The 24,105-nt window shown below is 35.2% G+C and overlaps 3 protein-coding genes across 5 annotated transcripts; 1 reads left to right on the forward strand and 2 right to left on the reverse strand.

Moving 5' to 3' along the window:
• The first annotated feature begins 1,293 nt into the window (after window positions 1–1,293).
• LOC132275382 (eukaryotic translation initiation factor 3 subunit H) lies at window positions 1,294–7,556 on the forward strand. Its single transcript, XM_059776851.1, has 12 exons — window positions 1,294–1,455; window positions 1,572–1,651; window positions 1,879–1,995; window positions 2,080–2,183; window positions 4,103–4,169; window positions 4,275–4,408; window positions 4,492–4,540; window positions 5,105–5,176; window positions 5,260–5,361; window positions 5,475–5,542; window positions 6,898–7,050; window positions 7,266–7,556. The coding sequence occupies exons 1-12, from the start codon at window positions 1,446–1,448 to the stop codon at window positions 7,321–7,323; spliced, it is 1,014 nt and encodes a 337-aa protein (XP_059632834.1). The 5' UTR covers window positions 1,294–1,445; the 3' UTR covers window positions 7,324–7,556.
• Window positions 7,557–9,698: 2,142 nt separating this feature from the next.
• On the reverse strand, window positions 9,699–13,179 carry LOC132275383 (probably inactive leucine-rich repeat receptor-like protein kinase At3g28040). Its single transcript, XM_059776852.1, has 2 exons — window positions 11,439–13,179; window positions 9,699–11,337 (listed from the first exon to the last, which is right to left on the reverse strand). Exons 1-2 carry the CDS (start codon window positions 12,986–12,988, stop codon window positions 9,858–9,860), a joined length of 3,030 nt encoding a protein of 1,009 aa, XP_059632835.1. The 5' UTR covers window positions 12,989–13,179; the 3' UTR covers window positions 9,699–9,857.
• A 1,694-nt stretch (window positions 13,180–14,873) lies between these two features.
• Window positions 14,874–23,376, reverse strand: LOC132275384 (uncharacterized WD repeat-containing protein C2A9.03-like). 3 transcript variants are annotated; one of them, XM_059776855.1, is made up of 11 exons: window positions 23,122–23,376; window positions 22,527–22,595; window positions 21,949–22,090; window positions 21,642–21,809; window positions 21,436–21,522; window positions 19,294–19,428; window positions 18,952–19,062; window positions 16,933–17,024; window positions 16,747–16,852; window positions 16,140–16,226; window positions 14,874–15,485 (listed from the first exon to the last, which is right to left on the reverse strand). In XM_059776855.1, the coding sequence occupies exons 3-11, from the start codon at window positions 22,078–22,080 to the stop codon at window positions 15,072–15,074; spliced, it is 1,332 nt and encodes a 443-aa protein (XP_059632838.1). In that variant the 5' UTR covers window positions 22,081–22,090; window positions 22,527–22,595; window positions 23,122–23,376; the 3' UTR covers window positions 14,874–15,071. The 3 variants fall into 3 exon arrangements, with proteins under 3 accessions (XP_059632838.1, XP_059632836.1, XP_059632837.1); XM_059776853.1 differs by lacking the exon at window positions 22,527–22,595; XM_059776854.1 differs by lacking the exons at window positions 22,527–22,595; window positions 23,122–23,376 and adding an exon at window positions 22,947–23,091.
• Between the last annotated feature and the right edge of the window lie 729 nt (window positions 23,377–24,105).

Raw genomic sequence — 24,105 nt, forward strand, 5'->3', positions numbered from 1 at the left:
AAAGTAATTTTCTAATATGTATTTAGTTAAGATACAAATTTATCCAAGAAAATTGTAAAAAAATATCATGTTATAGTTTAGATATCTAAATTGTCCTTATTTTTATAAAAATGGTAAAACAATAAAAAATTAATTAGTAGTAAGTGTATAAAAAAAGGTGGAGTTTTTAATTAATTTATACTTTATAAATTATTATTTATTTCATTCATATATGATGGAAACAACTAAAAATGAAAGTTAAGTTAATTAAAATTATATCAACGATCAAGTTGTTATTGGAATGCAAAAATAGGAAAACAAAATAAAAAGATATTGCTTGTGTTTTATGTAGGAAACGTTTTGAGAAAATAGAGGGTTACGAGAATCTTAATTTTCTAGAACTTTTCCTATCTAAACCAAACTCCAAAAAATTTCAAAATTTTCTCTTTCCTTTCTTTTCTCGTTGATTCTATCTAACCCAATGAAACCTGAGAAATCATAACCTCAAGTATCAAATTAGACATAAAGTAATCCGTGTAAATCAAAAGTACCTATGATTTGTGAATGCAATTTTTAAGTTGAAATGATCTCCTTGTGAATTCTTGATTATTTTGATTGTTGTTAAGAAAATAATCTCTTAATAGCATTAGAGAAGTGTAATTGGTCCTTAGCAAGTCACATCCAAAACCATCAACATCTCCCCAAAGAGGAAAAGAATTAGACATTCTTCAAAGTAACGAACATACAGAGTAAAGTCTTCAATTGATGATTTCAAATTTGAATTTTTGAATAGTCTAACTACAAAAAATTTTGCCTCAAATTTTGGAAGTTGGAAGTTCAAAAATTTTTTAGGTAATTATTCTTTACATGTGAGACGGGGAATTACATGTATCCGGTGGTAAATTATGGGACACTCTAATAAACCCGACACCACCATCATAAAAAAAAAGCAAAAAAAAACTTAATTATTTTTATTAATGCTAAACCATTTTTAACTGGACTAAATAAACCAACAAGTAAATGGTTTTGCTTTGAAAAAAAATAAAAAATAAAAAAATAAAAAAATAGTTTTGCTTCGGCTTACAGCATACTAAAGGATCAAGCTTGCCTCCATATGAGCCCAATAATATGGGTTTTCTGAAAGCTACAAACGTACATGTGCCCATTTTGAAGCATTTGGGCGGGGTACAGTGATTGGGCTTATCAGGAAGCCCAATTAATGCCCAGAATCTTTATAGCTACTCTAATAGAGACCGGGCCATTAATTCTTTTAGTTTCAATTTCGGTAAGTCGGCCCTATAAAAAGTTCAATCCACAGCAAAAGAATTTCAACAAAACCAGCTCTTTTGGTCGGGACCGTAATCTAGGGTTTGTTGAAGCACTACAGAGTTGGTTCCTCGTCCGGTGTTCAGAAATCCTCAAATCGGTTCTAGCTGCATAGTTTCTCTGCCGGAGATATCATCACCATGGCAAACAGTGTGTAGACTCTCTCTCTCTCTCTCTATATATATGCGTATCGGTATATATGTCTCTATATGCATAGACGTATCTATTCAACTTCATATCTGTTGGTTTTTGTGTTTTGATTGCAGCGATGGCTCGGTCATTCCTACAAGTGGCAGCAACAGAGGAGGTTGCCTCTCCTCTGAGAGTGGTTCAGATCGAGGGATTGGTAATCTCTCTCACTCTATATTTATATAGATATACGTGTCTGTTTTAGTTTAGATACCTTAAGTACTGAATCAGTTATTGTGAGGACTTGAAGGACTGATATTTAAAAAAATATATATGACATTTTGATGGCAAATTTGTATATTCATGTTAACTTTTATAATTCTTGCGTAACAAGTATGCTTGCAATTTGTCTTATATTTTTCGTATAAAATTACCATGAACCAGGTTATATTAAAGATAATCAAACACTGCAAGGAGTTTTCTCCAGCTCTGGTAACTGGGCAGCTTCTGGGGTTAGATGTTGGCAGCGTTCTTGAAGTCACTAACTGTTTCCCCTTCCCGGTATGTAACAGCATACAAGTAATAGTTCCGATTTTCTTTGTTGTCTGGATATATTTAACTATATTCATGTGACAAATATGGCAGATCCGTGAGGAAGATGAGGAGATTGAGGCAGAAGGTGCTAACTATCAGCTTGAGATGATGAGATGTTTGAGAGAGGTTAATGTTGACAACAACACTGTTGGATGGTGAGTTTGGTTCTACATATTCACTCATACTTGTTTCTCGTAAAGGTCCCTTTTTTTGGGTCATTATTGTGATGCTAGGGTTTGCCAACAATGAAACATATGATGGTTTTGTTCCTTTATTATTTTTGCTTTCCCTTGAGATGATATTTTTGATCTATTTTATATCACAAGAAGATGTCCTGATATGAATTTCTGTATCATGTTACGGTTGATTTTTTTCCCAGCAATATATAGTATTTCTTCCTGAGCCCATTTGCCGATTTTTTAATTATACTGATACAAGTATATGCACCCATGAATGTCCAGAGACTCCAGACACATAATCCTTTTCAAGTTGTTGCATATGGTTGTGTTGTGTCAATAAATGATATATAGTAAAAAGAATAGTCTATTTGACCTGGTGATATTTGTTAAATGCTTGGTATGCAAGACATTTTACCTTTGGTGATAGTAAAAACCTCTCCCAAACCTCCTCCACTAGAACTTTGGCATCTCCTAACATCTTGCAACTGTAGTGTTTAAGCTGAACATGCTGGAGAAGAATTCTTTGTCTTTTGACGAGTTCCACTTGCTGTTCAAGATCCTGTTAATTTTGATTGCTCTTCTTCCTGTACAAAATGTGGGATATAAAACTATTGTTTCGATCCTTGATATAATCCCACATAATCCATTGATCCTGCATAACAAAGCCCCCAGTTTAATTATGCTCTAGACTCATTGAAATTTGTGGTTCATGCTCTTGAAGCCAAAAACCATTTCATTCAGGATTAAAGGCAGCTGGCATTTCTAATTTATTGCTCACTGGCTCCTTTATTATATCCTTTATCGAGATAACTTTTCAAATTGTGTATCTACGTTACACCTTTTCCTGTCCTTGGGGTGGCCATTAATATTTCAAACAGGAGTGTTGTATCAATCGTCTTGGTATTGAGAATTATCTAAATTTTGGACTCTGATGGGACGTGCAATTTTGATGCCCAAGGTGGATCTTGTGTGAGTTATCTTGTTGGCATCAATCATTTAATCGTTCTAGCTACTTGACTTTCTAATTTTTTCCAGTCTCCAGGGGGAATTATTTATTTATTTTTTTGTTTCTAGTCTCTATTGGACTACCAAAAAAAAATTGTCCGTATTCTCTGATTTATAACAATCAAATTCTTCCTGATCCTGAATAGACCTTAGTGTCCCTGTTTTTAGCACTAGATTTTGTCTCATCCTTATAAAATCACTTATAATTTTGTGTCATTGCTGGGAGACATGGTAGTTTGATATTTTGAAATTAACTTGTTACAGAACCTAGGCCTGCCAAGTTCGGAAATTCTTGTCAAAATGGTGATGAAAGGATTACTCTATAGAGCATGTCCTATATATTGTGAGAACATGTATTAGGATTTTGTGTTGACGCAACAGCTTGAAATTTTTTGCCATTTTTGTGCAATTTTGAAGTGGATTCACATGATAACTTCATAATTATTGTAGTTTCATAATTATTGTAGTTATAAACAGCATTGCTTTTTAAGCACTCGGGACATTCCATGTTCTCTTTGTAAAAAGGTGTGGTTGCCTGAGAGGTTATACACTTTTGGTTTGAACAAAACCTGTGTAGGAAGCATTCAGTGTCAATTTCTGATGAAATGAACTTTTGGGAAATATAGATTTTTTAAGTACCGAATTTAGTCTAGCATCTTCATTGTGTTGTTTATATAACCAACTGTGATGTTGTTAAGGGGAATGTTCAATTGTTCCTTGAGTAGAAATCTTGATGCTCGTATATATGCATGTATTGACCATGCACCTACTTATCAAAATAAATGAAGTGTATGAATGGATATGTGATGAATTGATTGTTTGGAAGATTGATATGAGTTCTGACTGATTTGTCCATGCAATGTTGAATTTTTCTCTTCAACATTTTCCAGGTATCAATCAACTTTGCTAGGTTCTTTTCAAACTGTGGAACTGATTGAGACCTTTATGAATTACCAGGTTACATATTTTTAACACTTTTCTGGTTACTCTAGTTGTATGTAATAGCATATTTTATATTAACATGATGCATGTGATTGATCTATTATGTATTTGTGGTTGCAGGAGAATATAAGACGGTGTGTGTGCATCATCTATGATCCTTCAAGGTCCAACCAAGGCGTTGTTGCTCTCAAGGCCTTGAAGCTTTCAAATTCTTTCATGGACCTTTATCGTAATAACAATTTTACTGGAGAGAAGTAAGAGCCTTTGCTGTCATGGAATTAATCTTTGGACACGAGTTAATGAATGAATCTCATTTTTCTGGTGTTTCGCTTTGTAGGTTGAGGGAGAAAAATCTGTCATGGGTGGATATTTTTGAGGAAATACCTGTATGTGTCTGATACTTCACTATTCCTTCTTTAAAATGAGTATTATATTTCAACTTTTATGGTCTATGCTTGTGTACTCTCAGCAGGATTCAGAAGAGTAATATCTTCTGTAGTATGACTGCTCTTCTTTTGTTCTTATGTGGAGTAGTATTTTATGACCAATGTAAATTACCCGAACGTTTCTTGTGTATGAGCCATGTTTCTCATTGGTTTTCACCAAACAGCTCCTTTCGGATGTCCTACTGTATGATGGAAGCTTTAAATACAATTAGTTGCAGGTTAAATTATTTATGGTAATGATTTGGAAATTAATCAACAACCGTTTTTACTAGGAGTATTGAGTTCTTAGTCTACGAGGCTGACTAGTGGAACATAGAGTTTCTGATGTGCAAAATGGTTTTTGTCCATGAATTTTTTGAACTTCTATCTCATATATATATATATATTTTGATAGCATTGTGAATTTTTGGATACTATATTTTAGACGAGCTAGAAGACTTCATTATGAAAACTAAATGGATTTTTATTCTCATATAGCTTCTAATGCTGCCTGTTATTTAACAGATCAAGGTTTCAAATTCTGCTCTTATCAGCGCCTTTATGACGGGGCTGGAAGCCGATACACCCATCACCCAGGTAATTTTTATCCATTTTGTGGGACTATTAAACAACAATAAATTTTATTATAACAACTTGTTCTTTTCTCTTTGTTTTGCCAGTGTGATTATGATCGGTTGCAATTATCAACCAATCCGTTTATGGAGCGGAACGTGGAATTTTTGATTGAATGCATGGATGATTTGTCAATGGAACAGCAAAAGGTTAGGCTTTTATTTTGTCTTGGGTTTCCATTGTTTGATTGGCTGTTCACATACTTAACAAAAAAAAGAAAAGATTGACTGTTCACATGACAAGACTTCCATTTAAATTTCAGTTCCAATTCTACTATCGGAACCTGTCTCGTCAGCAAGCCCAGCAGCAGGCATTTATTCAGAAGAGAAGGTAGGAGCAAATTTTTTTGCCTTACATGGCTATTTGGCAGATGCTATACTACTGTTTTGGTTAAGTGAGGAACTCTTTTGGTAACTATGGGTTTCCTTTTTGTTGATATCCTAATATATCCTTTTTTATTGTTTAATGTTTTAGCATTTTACGCTTTTCAATGAATTAGGTGGGAAAGCTGGTAATACACTAAAGAGATAGAATGATGTCAACATAGAATGCTTATGTGAAAAGGCTCCACAATATATTGATTGATGATTAAAAGAAGGAAATGAATTGTGTTGCTAGATCTACAATAACCTGAAACCCATTTTAAAACAATTCTTAAATATCTTAGGTTGGTGTTCAATGAGATCATGTTTTTATAATGATGGTAAATTTATTTGTTTCATAGTTGGAAATAGGCTTTGTTGAGTTAAGTCGTATGCACATCAATCATGAATATGTCAGCACCACTCATCTAACACATGATGTTTTAGCTCTATAATTTAACATGGTTTGCAATTTCTCCATCATCTTACACAAAATAGCCTAGGTAATGGGAAAAAATTCACCTTTTGATATATATTAACCCTTCATTTGCACTACATCCTTCCTTGTATTCCTAGTTTTACAAAAATTACATTTCAGGTATTAATTTTTCATCTTATCTATTTCTAACAATCTTGATTCTAGAGCTTCTCTTCAGATCATTGACACTTGCTCTAGTTTCATCAATTAAAATAATGCCATCCAGCATATATCATATTATGCCATCCTTTTTTGTTCATCCATGACTTTTGGCAAAAAGATGTAAGCTTTACAGTATTTCAGAAATTATTTGTTTCTCCTACAGCTATTCTTATTGTAGTCACAATTTCATCATCTATGTCATTTAGCTAGTATATTAATACTTATATTTGGAACGCCTTTCTTTTCTAAAATTCAAGGCCCATCAAAGTTTTTATTTAAATCTGTAGAAACCATATAAAAGATCTTTCTTCTCTTGATTGCTTAATACCATAGTTTCATGTCTTAATTAGTGTTCAATAACTTTTCCCCAGAGTTTCAAAGTATGACTTAATTGTGATCTGGTAAGATGATAATTTTTACTACTAGGGAAGCATTTTTATAATATGATTAAAAGTTACTTCTACTTTGAGATGTAACGTTACACCTGTAGATAATTTTTGAATGTATAAGAAAATATATCAGGTTCTGATGCGCAGTTTTCCCTAAGCACAATTTGAAGAATGGTAATGCTATATGTTAATTCAGGCTTTACACGTGTGCATTGTATCTGTCTCTCTTCTTTTGTTTTATCATTTTTTTATTTTGTTTTTATGCTTATAACATGTTTATTTTATTTTTTAAAGGGCAGAGAACATGGCACGCAAAGCTGCAGGAGAAGAGCCATTACCTGAAGAGGATCCTTCAAATCCCGTCTTTAAGCCAATCCCTGAACCCACACGGTTGGATAGCTTTCTCATAACAAATCAAATTGCCAATTACTGCAACCAAATCAATGGGTATGTCTCAATTACTAAAAGCAGGCAGAAATGTTGTCGTTTCATATGTGTTACCAGTTATCTTCCCCACTTTATCTGTAATCAACTTCTTTTTGGGTGGAGAAGAAAATTACAAAAATTACACACTTGAGTTACCTATATATTCTGATGAACATAATTGAATTTTGTTTGAAGTTCATGTATTGATGATGTATTTGTGGACTGTAACATTGCAGGGTTGCCGGACAGAGCTTCAGCAGACTATATTTGACGAAGGCTTTGCAAGATAATTGACATGATGTCTGGCTTAAAAATTCAGTGTTCTACATCTATTATGCTATGTTTGGAATGTTCCGAGTCCAGGAAAGAATTATGATGTTTTTTTTTTTTTTCCCTCTTGTTTTTCTCTCTTTAGATACCAGTTAAATTGAGCAAATTAGTATACCAAACTTGTAGAAGAAATTTTGGATGTGAAAGGAAAGAACAAATTCTTCCAAATGGTGCAATAACATGTGATGTGCGTATCATCTTCTAAGCTTTTGAGAGGACAGCAGACCTCTCTTATCCAAATCTAAAGGATAGAGACAGAGAGGGTGGTCCATTTTCCACTGCACCTTTTTTTTTTTTTGCTTGCTTGTGTGAATTTGCTCTCTCTCTCTCTCTGATTGAAAGAGATTCAAGATATAAGAAAATTATAGATTCTCAATTATTTTTGCATGTATCATGAATATATATAGAGAGCTTCATCTAACGAATTACTTTATCTTTGTATATTTTAATAATATTTGATTTTGGGATATATTTTAATTTGTTTCAGAATCTTGAATCAGCACATACAATTATAGAATAAGGATTCATGCTAAGTTTTTAGTTGAAAAAAGGAGGGAAAAAAAAAAAAAAAAAAAAAAAAAATTTAGTTGAATTTCTCCGATTATTTATCCTATTTTTCTGAATAGCTAAGAATTATGAATCATTTCACTACCAATATAATTCATACGTTACTCTGCAATGGTAATAAAAGGATCATCAAATAGGTATTGTCCTATTATGCGTACCTGGTTCATTGATTTAAATAAATACGATGTAGTTGGAAACAATTGCTAAAAAGTAAAAATTGAGTAAAATAAATAGTTGGAAACAAATTACTAAAAAGTAAAAATGACATATCGAGAAGTGTGTAGGTGTATATTTATAATTTTTGAGTAGTAAATTGTAATTTAAAATTCCTACAAACAAAAAAATTCTTAAAGCATTCTGTGGTCTACCTTCAACGACTAACAATAGGATGGCAGTGATTTGATTCTGGTACAGGGAAAAAGACATATAGATCCCGTGACCGTGTGGTATGATGGCTACAACACCAAATACAAACACGTGAACGCTTCAGTGTCTAATATATATATATATATATATAATCCCATTCGCCACCGATACACATTACATTGGTAAGTCCCCACTACCATTGAGGCGTCGCATCGGAGAAAAAAATTATTGGCAATACTTCTTATTGATATAAAAATGGCCAACCTCAGATAATTGATTTTTTTTTTTTTTTTTTTTAAATGTTCATTGTTGTTGTTACAGATACAAGAATATTACATTGTTAATTTCTAGTCCACTTTGAGAGCACTCATTTTTGAGAGTTTTGTGAGAGCATTCAATTTTAAAAGGAAAAGAAATAAATAAGTCTTTGGCTCCTTTTGTCGGTGGACATAGATATACGTCAAGTCTAGCGGACTCAGAAATGGTCTTTTTTGTGTTGTGTTTGTATATTGCTGTCTTATTTCTTTGTACCATTGAATTCCTAATAGTAGCCCTTCTACACCATTCTTTCTCAACATTAGTGATAAATATTTTAACAATAGTGAAATATAATCAAAACCATTGAATATTAAACCAAAAAATAAAAAAATAAAAAGATTTTTCCTTCATCATTCTCTAAGGTTACAAATCAACCGAATATTGGAGCTTGTTTAAGTTTGGCTTGAATTCTTGTCAAGCCTAGACATAGGTGTCCAAGTTTGTCTCAATGTCTATTTATGTGCTCAGGATTGTCCAGTTGGTTCGTTTAATTTGAAAGACAAGCTTGTGATTTCAACTTGATTTTTAAGATTTAGAAAAACTTCAGCTACAAATTATACTTCATTCACCAACTTTTGTGCTAACTGTCTCATGTTCATATTAAGCATTATTCACGAGCCAAAACAAGTTGAGACAACGGTTACTCAATTTCACATTGGTTTATTAAACAAGTTTGAAAATAGAGTTCACATCCTTTGCTGTTACAGAAACAGCATGACGGTCTAAATCACTCATACGTGTGGCACAATCACATGTGTGAGTGATCGTACTGTCCACTACAGTACAACACGTGTGTTGTAAGTACTACAGAGAATTCGGACTCTTCAAGATTTCGTTTAAACTCAACTGAATTTGAACTAAGACGGCAAGTCATTCGTACCCAAACTCTTCATGACCAATCCAACCTCGTTTGCAGCCTAAATGTGTCTTCCAAAATCCAAACATGTCCAGCCCTGTACCAGAAATCACTCAAAAATAGCACTTTCTTTGCAAGCCCCGAACAAATCACAACATACCATTATGACAATCTACTTGTACAGATGTTCACTTCAATAGTCAACTATATAATAATACCAAACTGACTAAAATTTCAGAAATTATAGCAATTAGGATTCATTTGAAAAACACAACAGCGTACACTAAAATGTCAACAAAATGCCAACAAATATTACAATTAGGAATGGAAGAGAGAAGAAATTTAAAACCACGAGAAAACAAACAAAGTCACAGTGCTAGTCTTGATCTTCTCAGAATGCTTCCATTCTTTGTGGAATTGGGGTCTTGATGACTTGCAATATTTGCACCACCTCTGCCATTGAAGGCCTGCTTGAAGGTATCTGAGAAGTACATACCATAGCCAACTTGAGAACCGGCAAAACCTCTTCCTCTGGGTACTGGTTCATGCTTGAGTCCACACACTCTAAAGCATTGCCTTGCTCAAGCAAATTCCTCACATGGTCGCCGAGTATTACAACATTGTCTTCTCCGTATTCAATCGGCCTTCTACCGGTCACGAGCTCAAGAATCAGTACTCCAAAACCATAGATGTCACACTTCTCATTGACCCTCAAGCTCTGGCATGCCAACTCTGGGGCAACATAACCCAATGCACTCTGAAATCGGCTACTCATTATGTGCTTGTCGTGCTTTATCAGCAGCCTTGTCAGTCCAAAATCTGATATCTTCGGGTTCAAATGCTCGTCAAGTAGTATGTTGCTCGGTTTTATGTCGTAGTGTATGATTGGTGGATGGAAGGTGTGGTGCAAATGAGCAAGTCCCTTGGCTGTCCCGAGTATGATTTTGAACCGGTTGGACCATGACAGAGGTGGAGTACCAGGAGGCCTTTCATGGAGTTTGGTTTGTAAACTCCCATTTGGTGCATAATCCGAAACCAGAAGCTGCAGTTGATGAGTCCAGTAATACCCTTTTAATGCTATCAAATTTGGGTGCCTTGCTTTCCCCAAAATTCGAACTTCTCTATCGAAATCTTCAGGGTATTGGATGATGTTTGATCTAACTAGCTTCTTTACTGCAACCATTCTCCCTTCTCCTCCCAAGGACGCCTTATAAACGGTCCCAAACACTCCTTCACCGATTTCACCTGCCTTGTTAAGTAGGGATTCAGGACTAGTAACCCAATCCGGAGATGTCTGGGAATCGAACAACACAAGCTTCCCTGTGGGGAGAAGTCCTGATCTCGAGGAGCTTGAGCACATGCTCTCCAAGGCGTTGTCGATGAATGCTAGTCTTCTCCTAGCAGAAACATTCAACAGGCTTACTACCATCACTCCAACTGCAATCACAGCAGCTGCTGAAATGGCAACAACAGCTGACACACTGAGGAACCTGTGGTGCCTGAAATTTGGGGAGTTTATTGAAGTATCGTTCCCCGGGTTATGATCACCATTTTGATTGCCATAGACATAGGGGTTAAGAACTAATGGCTTTGGGACATTCATCTTACATGGTCCCTTCAACAAGGGTGAGCAAATACCCAAATTTCCCTGTAAAGCACTTTGATCTAAGTTTGGAAATATACCTTCAACAGGAAGCCTCCCTATGAGCCTGTTATAGGATATATTCACAGCAAGTAGGTTTTCCAACTTGCCAAGCACTAGTGGTATCTCTCCACTCAGCTGGTTGAACTCTAAATTCATAATCTTGAGCTTGCTCAACTTTGAAATGGATTCCGGAATCGAACCAGTCAAGTTATTGTAGGACAAGCTCCTGCAACAATGAGAATCACAATTACTATTTAAGTATATTTATTTTTCAAACATAACATGTATAGAGTCATTCATAGACATATTACATATAGTGAGACTTACAGCAAATTGAGAGATGAACAGTTCCCAATATCTTCAGGAATTGGCCCTGTCAAGGAATTTCCATCCAACTGAAGAATCTCCAAGCTGCTTGATTCACATATATCACCCGGGATCGATCCATATAAAGCACAGTTTCGGAGATCTAACACCTTTAGAGTCTGAAAGTATCCGAGCTCCGGGGGCATTCTCGATTGCAGATTGTTCCATGACAAGTTCAAGTATGTCAACTTGGAGAAAAGGCCCATCTCTGCAGGAATATCTCCTCTGAGATTGTTTCTCGACAGATCCAACTTTTGAAGTGATTCAAAGAGCTTGCTCGAGCCAGGAGGGATTGAACCACTCAGTTCATTCCCTGAAAAATCTAATTCCTCCAATCCCATATCAAACAAACCCTCAGGAATGCTACCATTGAAAGCATTACCTCCTAACCGAATCACGGATAGCTTGGTAGAGTACACCAGTGACATTGGAATGCTTCCACCTAATCTGTTCTTGGACAAACTTAAATAATTCAATGATTTAAGGTCACCCAACGAGGATGGAAGGGCTCCTGTGAGACCGTTGCTCGAGAGGTCTAGGAATTCCAAGCTGCTGCTCATGTTACCAATCCACTGAGGCAAATCACCACTTAACTTGTTCTTTGACACACTGAAGAAAGTGAGTGAATTTAGCCTATGAAGTGACTCAGGAAGCGATCCGGTGAAGCCATTATCACTGAAATCCAACCTACTCAAGTGTGGACATAGCCCAATATCAGCAGGAAGTGAACCAGAGAAATGATTTCCTTGTAACTGGAGATTTTTCAGGTTGTGTATGGCTGAAATGCCTAGTGGTGCATTCCCAGACAAGGCATTGTGTGAAAGATCTAATGTCCTAATCCTCATCAATGACCAAAGACCCTTGTTGAAAAAAGGGTCACCAGAGAAATGATTGTTGGAGAGATTGAGACTATTCAAAGTGGTGCATTTAAGAAGTGTACTTGGAATTGGACCTTCAAGAAGATTTCCAGATAAAGAAAGGAATCGAAGAGAAAAACAGTTTCCAAACATGTTATCAGGGACAGGTCCAGAGAGTGAATTCTCTGAAAGGTCTAGGAATTTGATTGAACTCATGTTAGTGAGAAATGTTGGAATGAGGCCCGAAAAGCTATTGTGACTAAAGTTGAGCCTTTCAAGACTACTGCTGAGAGTTAACTCTGGACTGATAGTACCACTAAAATTGTTATGAGACAAAGATAGTACCTTGAGATACTGCAACTTTTCGAGGCCTCTCCCGATCTTCCCTGACAAGCCTAAGCCGTTGAGTGACACTGCCGTGACCCGGCCGGTCCTAGGATTGCAGTCTATGAAATCCCAAGAACATGGGGAGTCATCATCCTCACTCCATGAGTGCAAGTGTGAGGAAGGGTCATGAAGGCCTGATTTGAAGACAATCAGGCCTAACACATCGTCGTTGAGCTGGACAATTTGGTCACTGCCAATGCAACCACTCAGTGAAACCACTGAAATCCATGAAAAGAACAGCAAATGGAGAAAACCCATCCTCGTCATTACCTTATCTCTCACTTTCTGAGTTAGTTAGCCATGACAGAAGCAGAAAAAGATGGCTATTAGGTACTATAGTCAAGAAATTTAGTTGTGAGTGTCCCTGAGATGTTGCACTCTGTGTACCAAAATGAGAAATTTCAAATTACTGTGATCACGAGAGAGAGAGAGAGAGAAAAAAACAGATGGGACAGTGTATTACCAAAATAGTGCAAATTTGTTGTCCAGTGAAAGGGGAGAGTGAAAAGATGGGGGTGGATAAAGGGCAAAAGTGGAATTTCAAAGGAGAATGTTATGGTGATTTGATAAAATTCTGAGAAATGATGAGACAAATTGAAGGCCAAGTCTTGTGCTATATTTGTCACTTTGTTTGATCATTGTTTCGCTTGTCCAGGTAATTGAACATGAAAAGTACTGATTGGAACACAAGAATCTCTTGAAATTCACAAAATACTACCATGTACCACCAATTTCTTCACAAGATCCAAACCTCAGTCACGGGGTCGCTTCACTTGTGTGCCTTGTGCTAGAGGTTAAAGTAGGTGGTCCCTTACAATTTGTCCATTTTTATGTCTTGTCAATTAAATATTACCTAATTCTTAAAATAAATTAAATATTAGTATCTAATTATGCACCCAAAGCAATATACAAATTATGTTACTTTGTTCAATTCAATCCTAATATGATTGAATCTATCTATATAGATTCAAAATTCGTTCCATTTTATATAATATATATACATGCTTGAAATTTCGGGATTTAAGTGACTATTTAATTTCAATGGTTAGAAGAGGTGAGTTTCATAAACAAAACTCTTCTAATTTAACAAATGAAATTAAATTTATAATAAAATTTAAAAAATATAAAACACATCTTATCTATTGAGTTTCATAAACAAAACTCTTCTAATATAACAAATGAAATTAAATTTATAATAAAATTTAAAACATATAAAACACATCTTATTCAATAGATGAAAATGAATAATTCTTTTTTATTTTTTTTTATTTTTTTTACTTGCGAAAAGAATTCCCTAGCAATTATAGTTGGAGCAGCTAACTACACATGATGCTACCCTCACTAGGCTCCACAACTTGAAGTGGAAGAATGGGGTTTTCCATCATTTTGTCCCATGAACACTCTGTCTAAACTTGTCACTTGTGAGGAAACTACAGCTGGACACATGTCAAAGATTGGGAAGAAAGGATGGTCAAGATTTCTGTCCAATCGCACTTTGGGAGTGATCTTGCTAGGTCACCAACAGGTGATGTAATAACAACATTGCTCCAGACTTTTGTTTCTGTTTTGCTCGTGGACTGTTTGTTTGTATCAAATTCATGTGCCTGGATGGATACCCCCAATATCTTAAGCATCTAATCACTGCAATGTTGTCTTATTGGGTTAAATATACAGGAACTACTATTATTTTTCTGATCCTTACCTTTCTTGGAATATATACACACACATATACATATATGAATGTATATATACTTCCCAACCCAAGGTAATTGATTAAATTAAGTGCATCACTGTAAAATGGACGACCCCTCCTCACTTGAACCACTGATGCTCTAAGAGATTTGTCCCACTCTGAGGCAGAAACTTATCAACAATTACACACATATATACTTTTACTATTCTTTAAAAACTGTTTTTAGAGAATAAAATTTAAATATTGTAATGATTGATATAATAATTTTTTTTAGTTTCAAACACATTAATCAGAAACAGAGATTACCATTACTAGTTCAAGGATGACATTATCTATCTTGAAAATTTTCTATTTTCTATTATCGAGGCAAATGAAGAGTTTCCATGACTGTCAATTGATCGGAATACCACTAATATCCCGGATATTGTGTACTTTCTGGACGCACAAACAATCAAGAGAGATTGACAATGGCGATGATGCTTTTATCTTTTGATTCAAAATTACATTTCACTGTACATGTTATGGGTAATGTTCGAAACAAAATTTCACTATTATATCGGTTGATCAGGCTGACCACCATCAAATTAATAGAGAATCCCATAAAGAGCAGATTTGCGAACCACTACTTTAGCTCCTTAAGGAGACGATTCGGATGAATCACACAAAGGAATCAAGATATCCATATGCGTGTCTTCTGTTATACTGTAGCAAGCTGGCATAAGTCCGGTCCCATACTCCAACATATAATGACTCGTCATCTGGACTCAGAGAAACCCCAGAAATCTCCCCAAAGAAGTCGATTTCTTGCCTCTTCTTATAATCAGCCTTGGTGCTATAAACATGGACAAAATCTGCAGGTTCAGCCACCACCATAAACTGCCCATCTGATGAGAAACGAATTGATCGGACCGCACCCATGTTCCCTTTCAGAATTGAAACCGGCGTTGACAGGTTTCTCAAGTCCCATACTCGGCAGGTCTTGTCCTGATTTCCAGTAGCAAAGATGTTTCCATCTGGGTGCCACGCAGAAGCAAACGAGTAGTCTAGGTGACCTACCATTGTAGCCACAGTCTGAGAAAGCATTAAGAATCGTAATATCAGTATCAATCAATTTCTCAATCGCAAGTGCAAGTAATTTCTTGTCTTTTTAAAATAATGCTCCAATTGCCACCAAGTAATTTCTTCCTCGAACAAGAGGACAAGCACTACATGAAGCAACAAGTATAGTAATATAGCTGTCTTATTTTAACACTGGGCATATACATCTCTTAAACTAGAAGTAAATGGTAAAACTGATTTCTTCGGAAAATATTCTGAATATACTTTTCACTAAGAGCATGACACATTATGATAAGGGAACCAGTTAAAACACGTAAATTTCAATTCCTGCTTACTAGTGCAATTTCCAACAAAGATTATTACAGCCTACATTGCCTTTGGATAAAAAATGGATAGGAGGAATTTTTTAATAACCAATAGAAGAACCTCCAATTGCTTATAAAGGTCACACACAGTCCCACTTGGTGGACGAAATCTTCTCGGTTGACGCTATTATGTTGAAAAGACCCTAATTTTCTCCAGATTCTACTTATCCAATTTCTTAGTTGTAAAATCTAAACTTTTTTTCTAGCTGACCCCAAGTAGTTAGAAAAAAGGTTTGATTGTTGTTGTAAAATATGAACTTTTTCCTTTAAAAAGGAATCACATAAAGGTGACTTTATTTACCTTCCCATTCTGGGAATCCACAAGCAATCCATCCAGGTGATCACCAACAACTGTAATAAGCTTGCGGTCTGGGCTCAATGATGTGTGCTGTATCAATAAAAGAAAGTCAGACAAAATAAGTATAATTCCTGATGTATGCTGCATCAACATAAAATAATGCAAGTCATACTGCACCAGTATGAACAATTTAACCATTATATAAGCCTAATATGCAAAAGTCAGGCCTAATGTTCTGGTGAAAGATATTTAGACATTTTAAAGAGAGATCGAGGTGAATCAGATGAAAAGCACTGTATACAGGTGTTAATGATTTCTAACTCTCATTTTGAAATTCTAAAGGAGGACCAGAGCAGAGCAGACGATGTGGTGCAAATCACTGCACAAAGGTCCTAACAATTTCTAACTCATTTTCTTCAACAACTAGTGAGCAAGAACACATAACAGTGTAGTTAAAGAGAAAATCATAAGCAAAAAAGTTTCACCAATTTACAGCTTCAAAAAATCCATCTGAAGAAGTGACTAAAGCATACTACTTTGTCAAAATCACAAAAGGGAAGTGGTAGGAAAAAAGAGATCAATAATCAATCTAAGGTTCAAGTGTACTAACATTCACTGGCCAAGGGAAGCGGAAATGATTCCAAAGCTGAAACCTCTCCATGTCATATACTCTTACACTGGAATCATTATTGGATGCCATAAAATCGATTCCACCCCTGCAAAATAATTTTTAAATCGATATGTGTCCAGTGAGACAACCGACCTTGTCCATCGGTAAATTACAACAGCTATATACCTTGGGCTGTCATATATCTCAACAGCATTTGTGATGGCATTATCCTCGTAAGTGGTCCTTGCACAGAAGCTTACTCCGGGTTTATCCAGACGCTGCATCATTTAAATAACTTATACACTACTAAGAAGATCACCATGAAAGCAAGATATAAAAAGTGAAGAAGAGACGGTCTACTATTGCAGAAGACAACCAACTGCACATATTGAGGTAACTAAGGAAAATGAAGAGTAGTTGCATGTCCAAGTGGTTGCTATCACTTCAGCAGTCAGCATAAAAAAAATACACCAGCCCCAGTCAATTGACATCAAATCAGAGAGAGATATATAGAGAGTATAAAATAAATAACACCACAAACAGAAGCTGTGTTGTTATTTAAGTTATAAAAGAGGCCATGGTCCCCTCAGCTTATATTTGACCAACTCTGGCAATAGCAAATAGCTTAAATATTGACACCAAAATCATTATAGAAGAACTTTAGGAATGTGCCCATGAAAACATAAAACTCAAGAAAAATTTATCCTGGTGCATTAGGTAAAATACTGAGTCTTACACCTCAATTTGTGAGGCTTATGTGAGTCGTAAACTTCAAAAGTCACAGTGAAAAATAGGTAGCTTGGACAACTTCAACAAGTTTCCATTTGTTCACTTCTATTTTTATTTCTAAGTTCTTTGTGTGGTAGTTCAAATAAGCTACAAATTAGTCATTGCAAAAAATAATAGTATGTGAATTAACAAAGATATTTCATTTCCAACCATCTTCACAAGATCAATTCAATCCATTCAATATTTTTAAGTATTTTATGTGTTATTGGACAAGACCCCACAGTAACACCTGTATTGAATCATTCGAAGGGGTGAATATAGTCTAAAGTAACTGGGAGCAGAAGTGCCAATATCCAACACGTTCTATTCTACTTGATCAAAATAAGTGTTGAATCAGATTGTAACATTAGAAGACACTATGGCATTCAATTCTAAGTCAAGCTACACAAATAACCTTTTCATAAACATAAACAAAATCATGTCTAATAGTAATCTTCTTCTCTAATTTTAAAGTATGGGAAAGCTTCAAGGGTCCTTTGTTGCAAAAAAAAAATTGGTGATCCAAATAGGTAAAAATGCACCGTTACAAATTAAAACCTGGCATAGAATGATGTTACAATCGAGATTGCAAGAGAAGTCAAATTAATACTCTAACCAAAGTAAGAGGAAGAATCGGATGAGAAAACCACATAGAAGAAGTGGAGGATAAAGTGAAGTCCAATGCAAAAATAATTCCGAAGACAAAAATACCATTACTTACATTTGCACGTGCACAGCTATTTCTTTTCTTTCTTTTTTTTTTTTTAACTCATGTGCACAACTATTTCTTGTGCCACTTTTGTGATAAAAGAGAGTCCATATGCACACACATTTGCACAAGAAGTCACCAAATCATATTATTACCCACCCGCCCCGCCCCGCACCCCCCTTCCCCCCCCCCCCCCCCCCCAAAAAAAAAAAAATCAAATCAAATCTTTGGGGATACATAAGTACAGTTTTTGTAAGTGTATACCCAACAACTGCTAGTGTTTGATAGATTCTTACGAGATTTAAGATGTCTGAATTTCAAAATCCATTTAAATTTAGCATCAAGGAGGAGTGAACAGACAAAGAAAGAATTATCATGGAGTGCATATAAGATTGTAGATAAGAAAAAGTATCCATGATGCAAGTTAAATACTTTGATCATACCAGCACGTAGGTGGAGCAACTAGCAAGTAGGGGTTAGAATGAGGCAACTGAAGTATGGAAACAGATAAATCATACTAGAAGTATGGAAACAGATAAATCATACTAGAAGTATGGAAACAGATAAATCATACTATATCTGCTTATAAAACCACCCCACATTGTGCAATTGCCTATCTCATGTTCAGTAGTATAGTCAAGGAATCTGACCTCGCCTTTTCTTCTCCCACCTCACCCTCAAATAAAAAAGAAAGAAAGATACTGACAACTGCACATATATCAACTCACCTTACAAGTAAGTTCTCCTTGAAAGCCTCCAGCAACCAAAAAGTTTCCACTCACTGCTAGCGTGCTGATCTGCGTTTGTGTAAAACCTTCTAACAAGCTTCCCGCATGTCTCTAGATGACCAAGTATTACAAACAATCAGCTGAACAGAACATTAGCGCAGAAAAAATAAAATTGGGGGGGGGGGGGTTGGTTGGGGGTGGTGGACATAAATAAGACTTCTTTTCAAATTGAGAAACAAACAGAAGGATGAACTAGAGTCATGCTCAAACTGTACAAGGAGTATGGCCCCTTTTTGGACAGCTTCAAATAATCCAAACATCATATAGGAATAATTCAAATACCTCAGTTGGCGCTATATGACCAGAGAAATTGAGGACTTCCGACAATTTGCAGGATAATGATGACCAGTGCTTAACTGAATAGTTTGACATGAGATACACATCATGTTTTGAAGTAGCCCATATTAAGTTCCTGAGCTGCACACAAGATGCAAAGAAGGCTGTCATTTATGGAATAAAACTTACCCATGCAGTATGCCAAGTCAGCTAGGCAGCAATTAACGTAGAGGAAATTTTGGTCCCAAAAGAAGTCGAAGGTACAGGTCGAGAAAGAATTGCCAGTAATAAATAAATAAATAAAAAGAATACGTTAGACAAAATACACAATGCAATAATGCGAACCCCACCCCCACCACAATAACAACACAAAAGAAAGAAAAAAAAAAAAAAAAAATGAGGACACTTCTAAGAAAGAATTGTCTATATCGAACACATGTCAAACATCAAGACTTCTTGATGAAAAATATTCAACAAATTCACTTGACATGTCAGGTTTCCGAGGCAACTCACTACATAGTATGTGTATGCCTCAGATGAAGCTCCTGTTGGACAAAGTACAGGTCACCAACCAAGAAGTCAATCCATCTCACCAGGAGTAGGATGCTTACTTCAAGGACCTGTATTTGACACAACATGACAAGAATATGGGGATTAAGATATGGATATGTCATAAAGATCCAATTGTTGGATTATCTGAGGATGAAAGAAGAAGAAGATCACACTTGCTAGAACTCTTCAAAATTGAGATCTTCAATTGCTGAAGTATAACATGTTGGAGATCAACAATCACAAATAACACAGCAAAAAATTAATAGCAGTAGTATGTGAAAAAAGCAAGAAGAAGAAAATGCTGAATGATGATTGTACCTTCTAGAGCTCTTTAAGACCTTCCGTTCTAGACGCTCACTGCTTCTCAAGCAGGAAAGTCAATTTGACAAGAAAAATACTTCTAAATTTCAATATTTCTTCTCGACTTATTTTGCATTTTCAACATAGTCCAATACCTTTGTATTTTTCTTTTATCATCATAAGACCTTCTAATTTACTATATTCCTCCTCAACATCTTTGTCATTTGTAAACTAACACAAAATGCTAATGAATCCTTAAAAATCATCACATGTTATTCAAGAATACCTCCACAGGAAGTTAAATGCTCTTAATTTGTTATATAAGACGTGACGTGTATGTAATAAGTTTCCATGAACATATATCTAATTTTTGACTAAACTTGATTCGAGTTCTCATATCCTAAGACTCAATAATTAGGCAAGTCTACAATTCGATATGTACCTGTTCCCACCCGAATCCGAATAACATAAATTATGCACGGACCACAACCTGATCATTGAGATCACAACATCCACTATGGCACTGCACACCTAGGCCCCGGGTTACAATGTGACACATAGGTAACATATTGATTTCTCCCAGAGCTCAAAAATCTTCCTGCGGATTGCCAATGACCTAAAAGGATGTTTCACTGAACAGAGTAGCTGAACTAGAGAACTACCCCAAATACTAAAGGTCGAGGCTAAGGCACCATATGGCATGTGCATTAGCTTTAGGTTTGTATCAAGACGCATGTCCCAGTGGCCACCGTAAACACGTCTGATGGAGATTGTACACCTGTACAGGTAGGCACGAGGACACGTGGTTGTTCAAGGAGATCATACTTTTGGCAATATAAAAGACCATGTGGCAAGTTGATCATTGATCAAGTAGAAATATATTCTAAGGGACAAGTCATAATTAACACAAATAAGTACAATGTGAAAATATTAGTAATGACAGTATAACATGAAAAGCTCATCGTTCCATAACAACTTTGACCAATTTTTCCGACATGCATGCCTGTGAATGTGGTGTGTGTAGTCATGGGTGTTCTGTCAGGTAGGTGGGGGTAGGGGTGTTTGTGCGTGAGGAGAAGTGAGTGGGAGAAAAATAGATGTGTATGTAACGAAATTCATTAGAGGTTGACCCGATCACATGGAACTACACACACACACACAAACACACACACACATATGTAATGATAAGAAAAAGATTTTATGAATCTAATAGACTACTGCGTTAACAAATCTTCTAAGAAGAAGTTGATATTTCACAAGAAAAAAATAGATACATAAACTGAAAATTCCACAAACCTGAAAGTGCAGGATTGTTGGGTTCACCAATCTTGTATTATGAAAAAATTCATAGTAAATGCCACCCTTCTCAGTTTGTTTGCATTCCTACATAACATACACCAATAGATTCAACATATGATCATCCAAAAAAGAAAGTAATCATTTATCACCATTGACCAAAAAAAAGAGGGAGAGAGGAAAAAGAAAAAGGTCAAGTAAGTGACCTTGTCTACAGCTTCACCAGATAAAGGTATGTTCTCATAATTCCTGTATTGTTCAAGTCTTGTCAATCTGTAACTTTCCCTCGTTATATTCAATCTTTCCCAAGGAATACCCTGAATATCTTTGCCTTTCCTTGCTTGGGCAGAGGATGTATCAGTCACCTTTGTAAGCTGCTCAAATTCAAGAAAAATCTTAATTTGGCGGGGACCCATTTTAATACAACTAAATAAGTAGTTGAGCAGTCCCTAAAAGCTAGAACAGTATGTCAATTTAATATTGCAACAACGCTTAGAAGGAAAGTATACACACCATATCATAATCATCAAGGCCCATCTCTCCACCACCTTCCCCATTGTGTTCGCCATCCATCTCGTCGACGAAATCATCCATATTCCCATCTTCAGCCATGTAACCAAATTGGTCAACCTGGTGATGGGACATACTCTAGTATCTGCAGTACATGGAACTACAAATTAGTAAACATTTCAAACCCCACTTCACACTATACCGATCAAAGAATTCTTAATTCGCTACATACTCTAGTATCTGCAGTACATGGAACTACAAATTAGTAAACATTTCAAACCCCACTTCACACTATACCGATCAAAGAATTCTTAATTCGCTAAAGGGAACAATTGAACAATCCTCCAAGAATACCTAAAACAAAAACTTCAGTAAAATCCTGAACTTTTTCCATTTTTTGGTGGGGGCAATAGATAAGATAGAAGAAAATATTACAATCTTTTAAACTAAAAATATCTAATTTGTAATCGGGTCTGGATAAAAACATCATAACCTCCCAAAAAATCCATGACAACTAATAACAAATCCAAATTTATATAATAAAATGTTGAAAATAATCAGAACTAAAACAACCGTCATACCCAAATTCATGTACTCCTCCCACACAGAAGAAGAAGAAAACAATTCTGAATACTCCACAACTCAAGTTCCTTGAACCCACAAAGAAAGACAACAATATCATTTGTACAAATGAATAAGAAAATCAGCTTGGAAGATGGGGAAGGGGTTGAAAAATATTACAAAAATATGTCTTTTTTAATTAGTATACACAAACATCCACAGGGAGACACAATCAAATATTCAATTTCTTCTAAACTAGAGATTCAAAAATCAGAATAGAACCACGATTGAGGTGAAATTATTGTCCGAAAACAGATAGAAGAAGAAAAAGAAAAGACCCAAAAAATCAGAAAACAGGTTATAGTAATTTCAAATCATTTCACAATGTTTCCATAGGTTCCTCAAATTGAAAAAGGTTAACAGGAAGGTCTATTACATACCATAGAAAGCCGAAATTGCTGTAACTACTGAAACGAGCTCATTCATTCAAACAAACACATATCCAAAGCAAATCACACACACACACACACATATATATATATATATAATACACATGTAGTCAAACAAATTCAATATAAAACGATTAAAGAAGAAAGTGATTATAGAATATCATACTTGACAAACTGAAGATTCTTCTGAGGGGACTATGAAATCAATTTTTACTCTGAAAAAACAAAAACGTCCCTCTTCTCTTCTCGAGAGGTCTCTGGTTACGTATTTTGTCGGCAAAAACCGTCTTTATGTGCCAAATAAAATGATGAGAATGCACGCAACTGGCATGTGTTGCTGTGCGCCAATTGAGAGAGAAAGAGAGAGACAGAGAAAAAGAGGGGAAGAGAGGAGAGAGAGAGAGAGAGAGAGAGAGAGACGGTCTGGTCCCTCTCCGATCTTTTGTACAGTTTTTATGTCCTTCTATTTCAAAAAATAAAGCCACTTTTTCTTTTTAACAAAATATATGGAGTGTATATATGTATTTTTCATTATAGTAAATTAAAATAAAAACAAGAATATTGAACTGTTTATTAAGTATTTAAAAAACCGTTTATTGTTTTTTTTCTTTTTTTCTTTTTCCTCTTGTAAGGTGAGGAGTTGTCATTTAACTATTTCTTAAATTTTGTTTATTAACAATTACCTAAAGCAATAAATATGCTACAACAAATTTCATATACTCATTTGACCACTTGGCTATATTAAAATTTAAAAACTAGATCCAATTTTTTTTTAATGAGCATATGAGACTACGTGTTACTTGTTCTTATTGATAATACTGGATCGAGGATTAGTCCTTAATGTTATTGTAATTATTTGTTAAAACTAATAAATATGTATAACTTACTCTACTCTTGACTATTATATTTATTGAGCACCAAGGCCTAGATTGGTTAAAAATAATTGAAAGGAAATGAGGGTATATGATTTTTTGAGTTCAGTATAAAATTTTGAAAATATGAGAAAGAGAATAGAAGGATTTTGAAAAATATATCATAACTGAATAGAAGGATTTTGTTATCCTCTTAAAAATGAATGGAAATGAAAGAAAAAGTTAGAATTGACTTGGTTTGTTATTCTGGAAACACATAATAATAAATTTATTAAAAT

Source organism: Cornus florida, unplaced genomic scaffold (genome assembly GCF_030987335.1).
Source record: "Cornus florida cultivar Cherokee Brave unplaced genomic scaffold, ASM3098733v1 CherokeeBrave_3.0.0_Hap2_Chr09, whole genome shotgun sequence".
NCBI classification, from domain to species: domain Eukaryota; kingdom Viridiplantae; phylum Streptophyta; class Magnoliopsida; order Cornales; family Cornaceae; genus Cornus; species Cornus florida.

Bases quoted from the DNA above. Each gene is read 5' to 3' on its own strand.
- LOC132275382 (XM_059776851.1), top strand. The intron at 1,996-2,079 runs GTATGTAACAGC...CAAATATGGCAG, and splicing joins CTAACTGTTTCCCCTTCCCG to ATCCGTGAGGAAGATGAGGA. The intron at 7,051-7,265 runs GTATGTCTCAAT...GTAACATTGCAG, and splicing joins TACTGCAACCAAATCAATGG to GGTTGCCGGACAGAGCTTCA.
- LOC132275383 (XM_059776852.1), bottom strand. From the start codon at position 12,988: ATGACGAGGATGGGTTTTCTCCATTTGCTGTTCTTTTCATGGATTTCA. The intron at 11,338-11,438 runs GTAAGTCTCACT...TCATTGTTGCAG, and splicing joins TGTTCATCTCTCAATTTGCT to GAGCTTGTCCTACAATAACT.
- LOC132275384 (XM_059776853.1), bottom strand. From the start codon at position 22,080: ATGTCCCATCACCAGGTTGACCAATTTGGTTACATGGCTGAAGATGGG. The intron at 19,429-21,435 runs GTTTGTGGAATT...TCTTGTGTGCAG, and splicing joins CAACAATCCTGCACTTTCAG to CTCAGGAACTTAATATGGGC. The intron at 15,486-16,139 runs GTAAATAAAGTC...ATGCTTTCTCAG, and splicing joins TGGATTCCCAGAATGGGAAG to ACTGTGGCTACAATGGTAGG.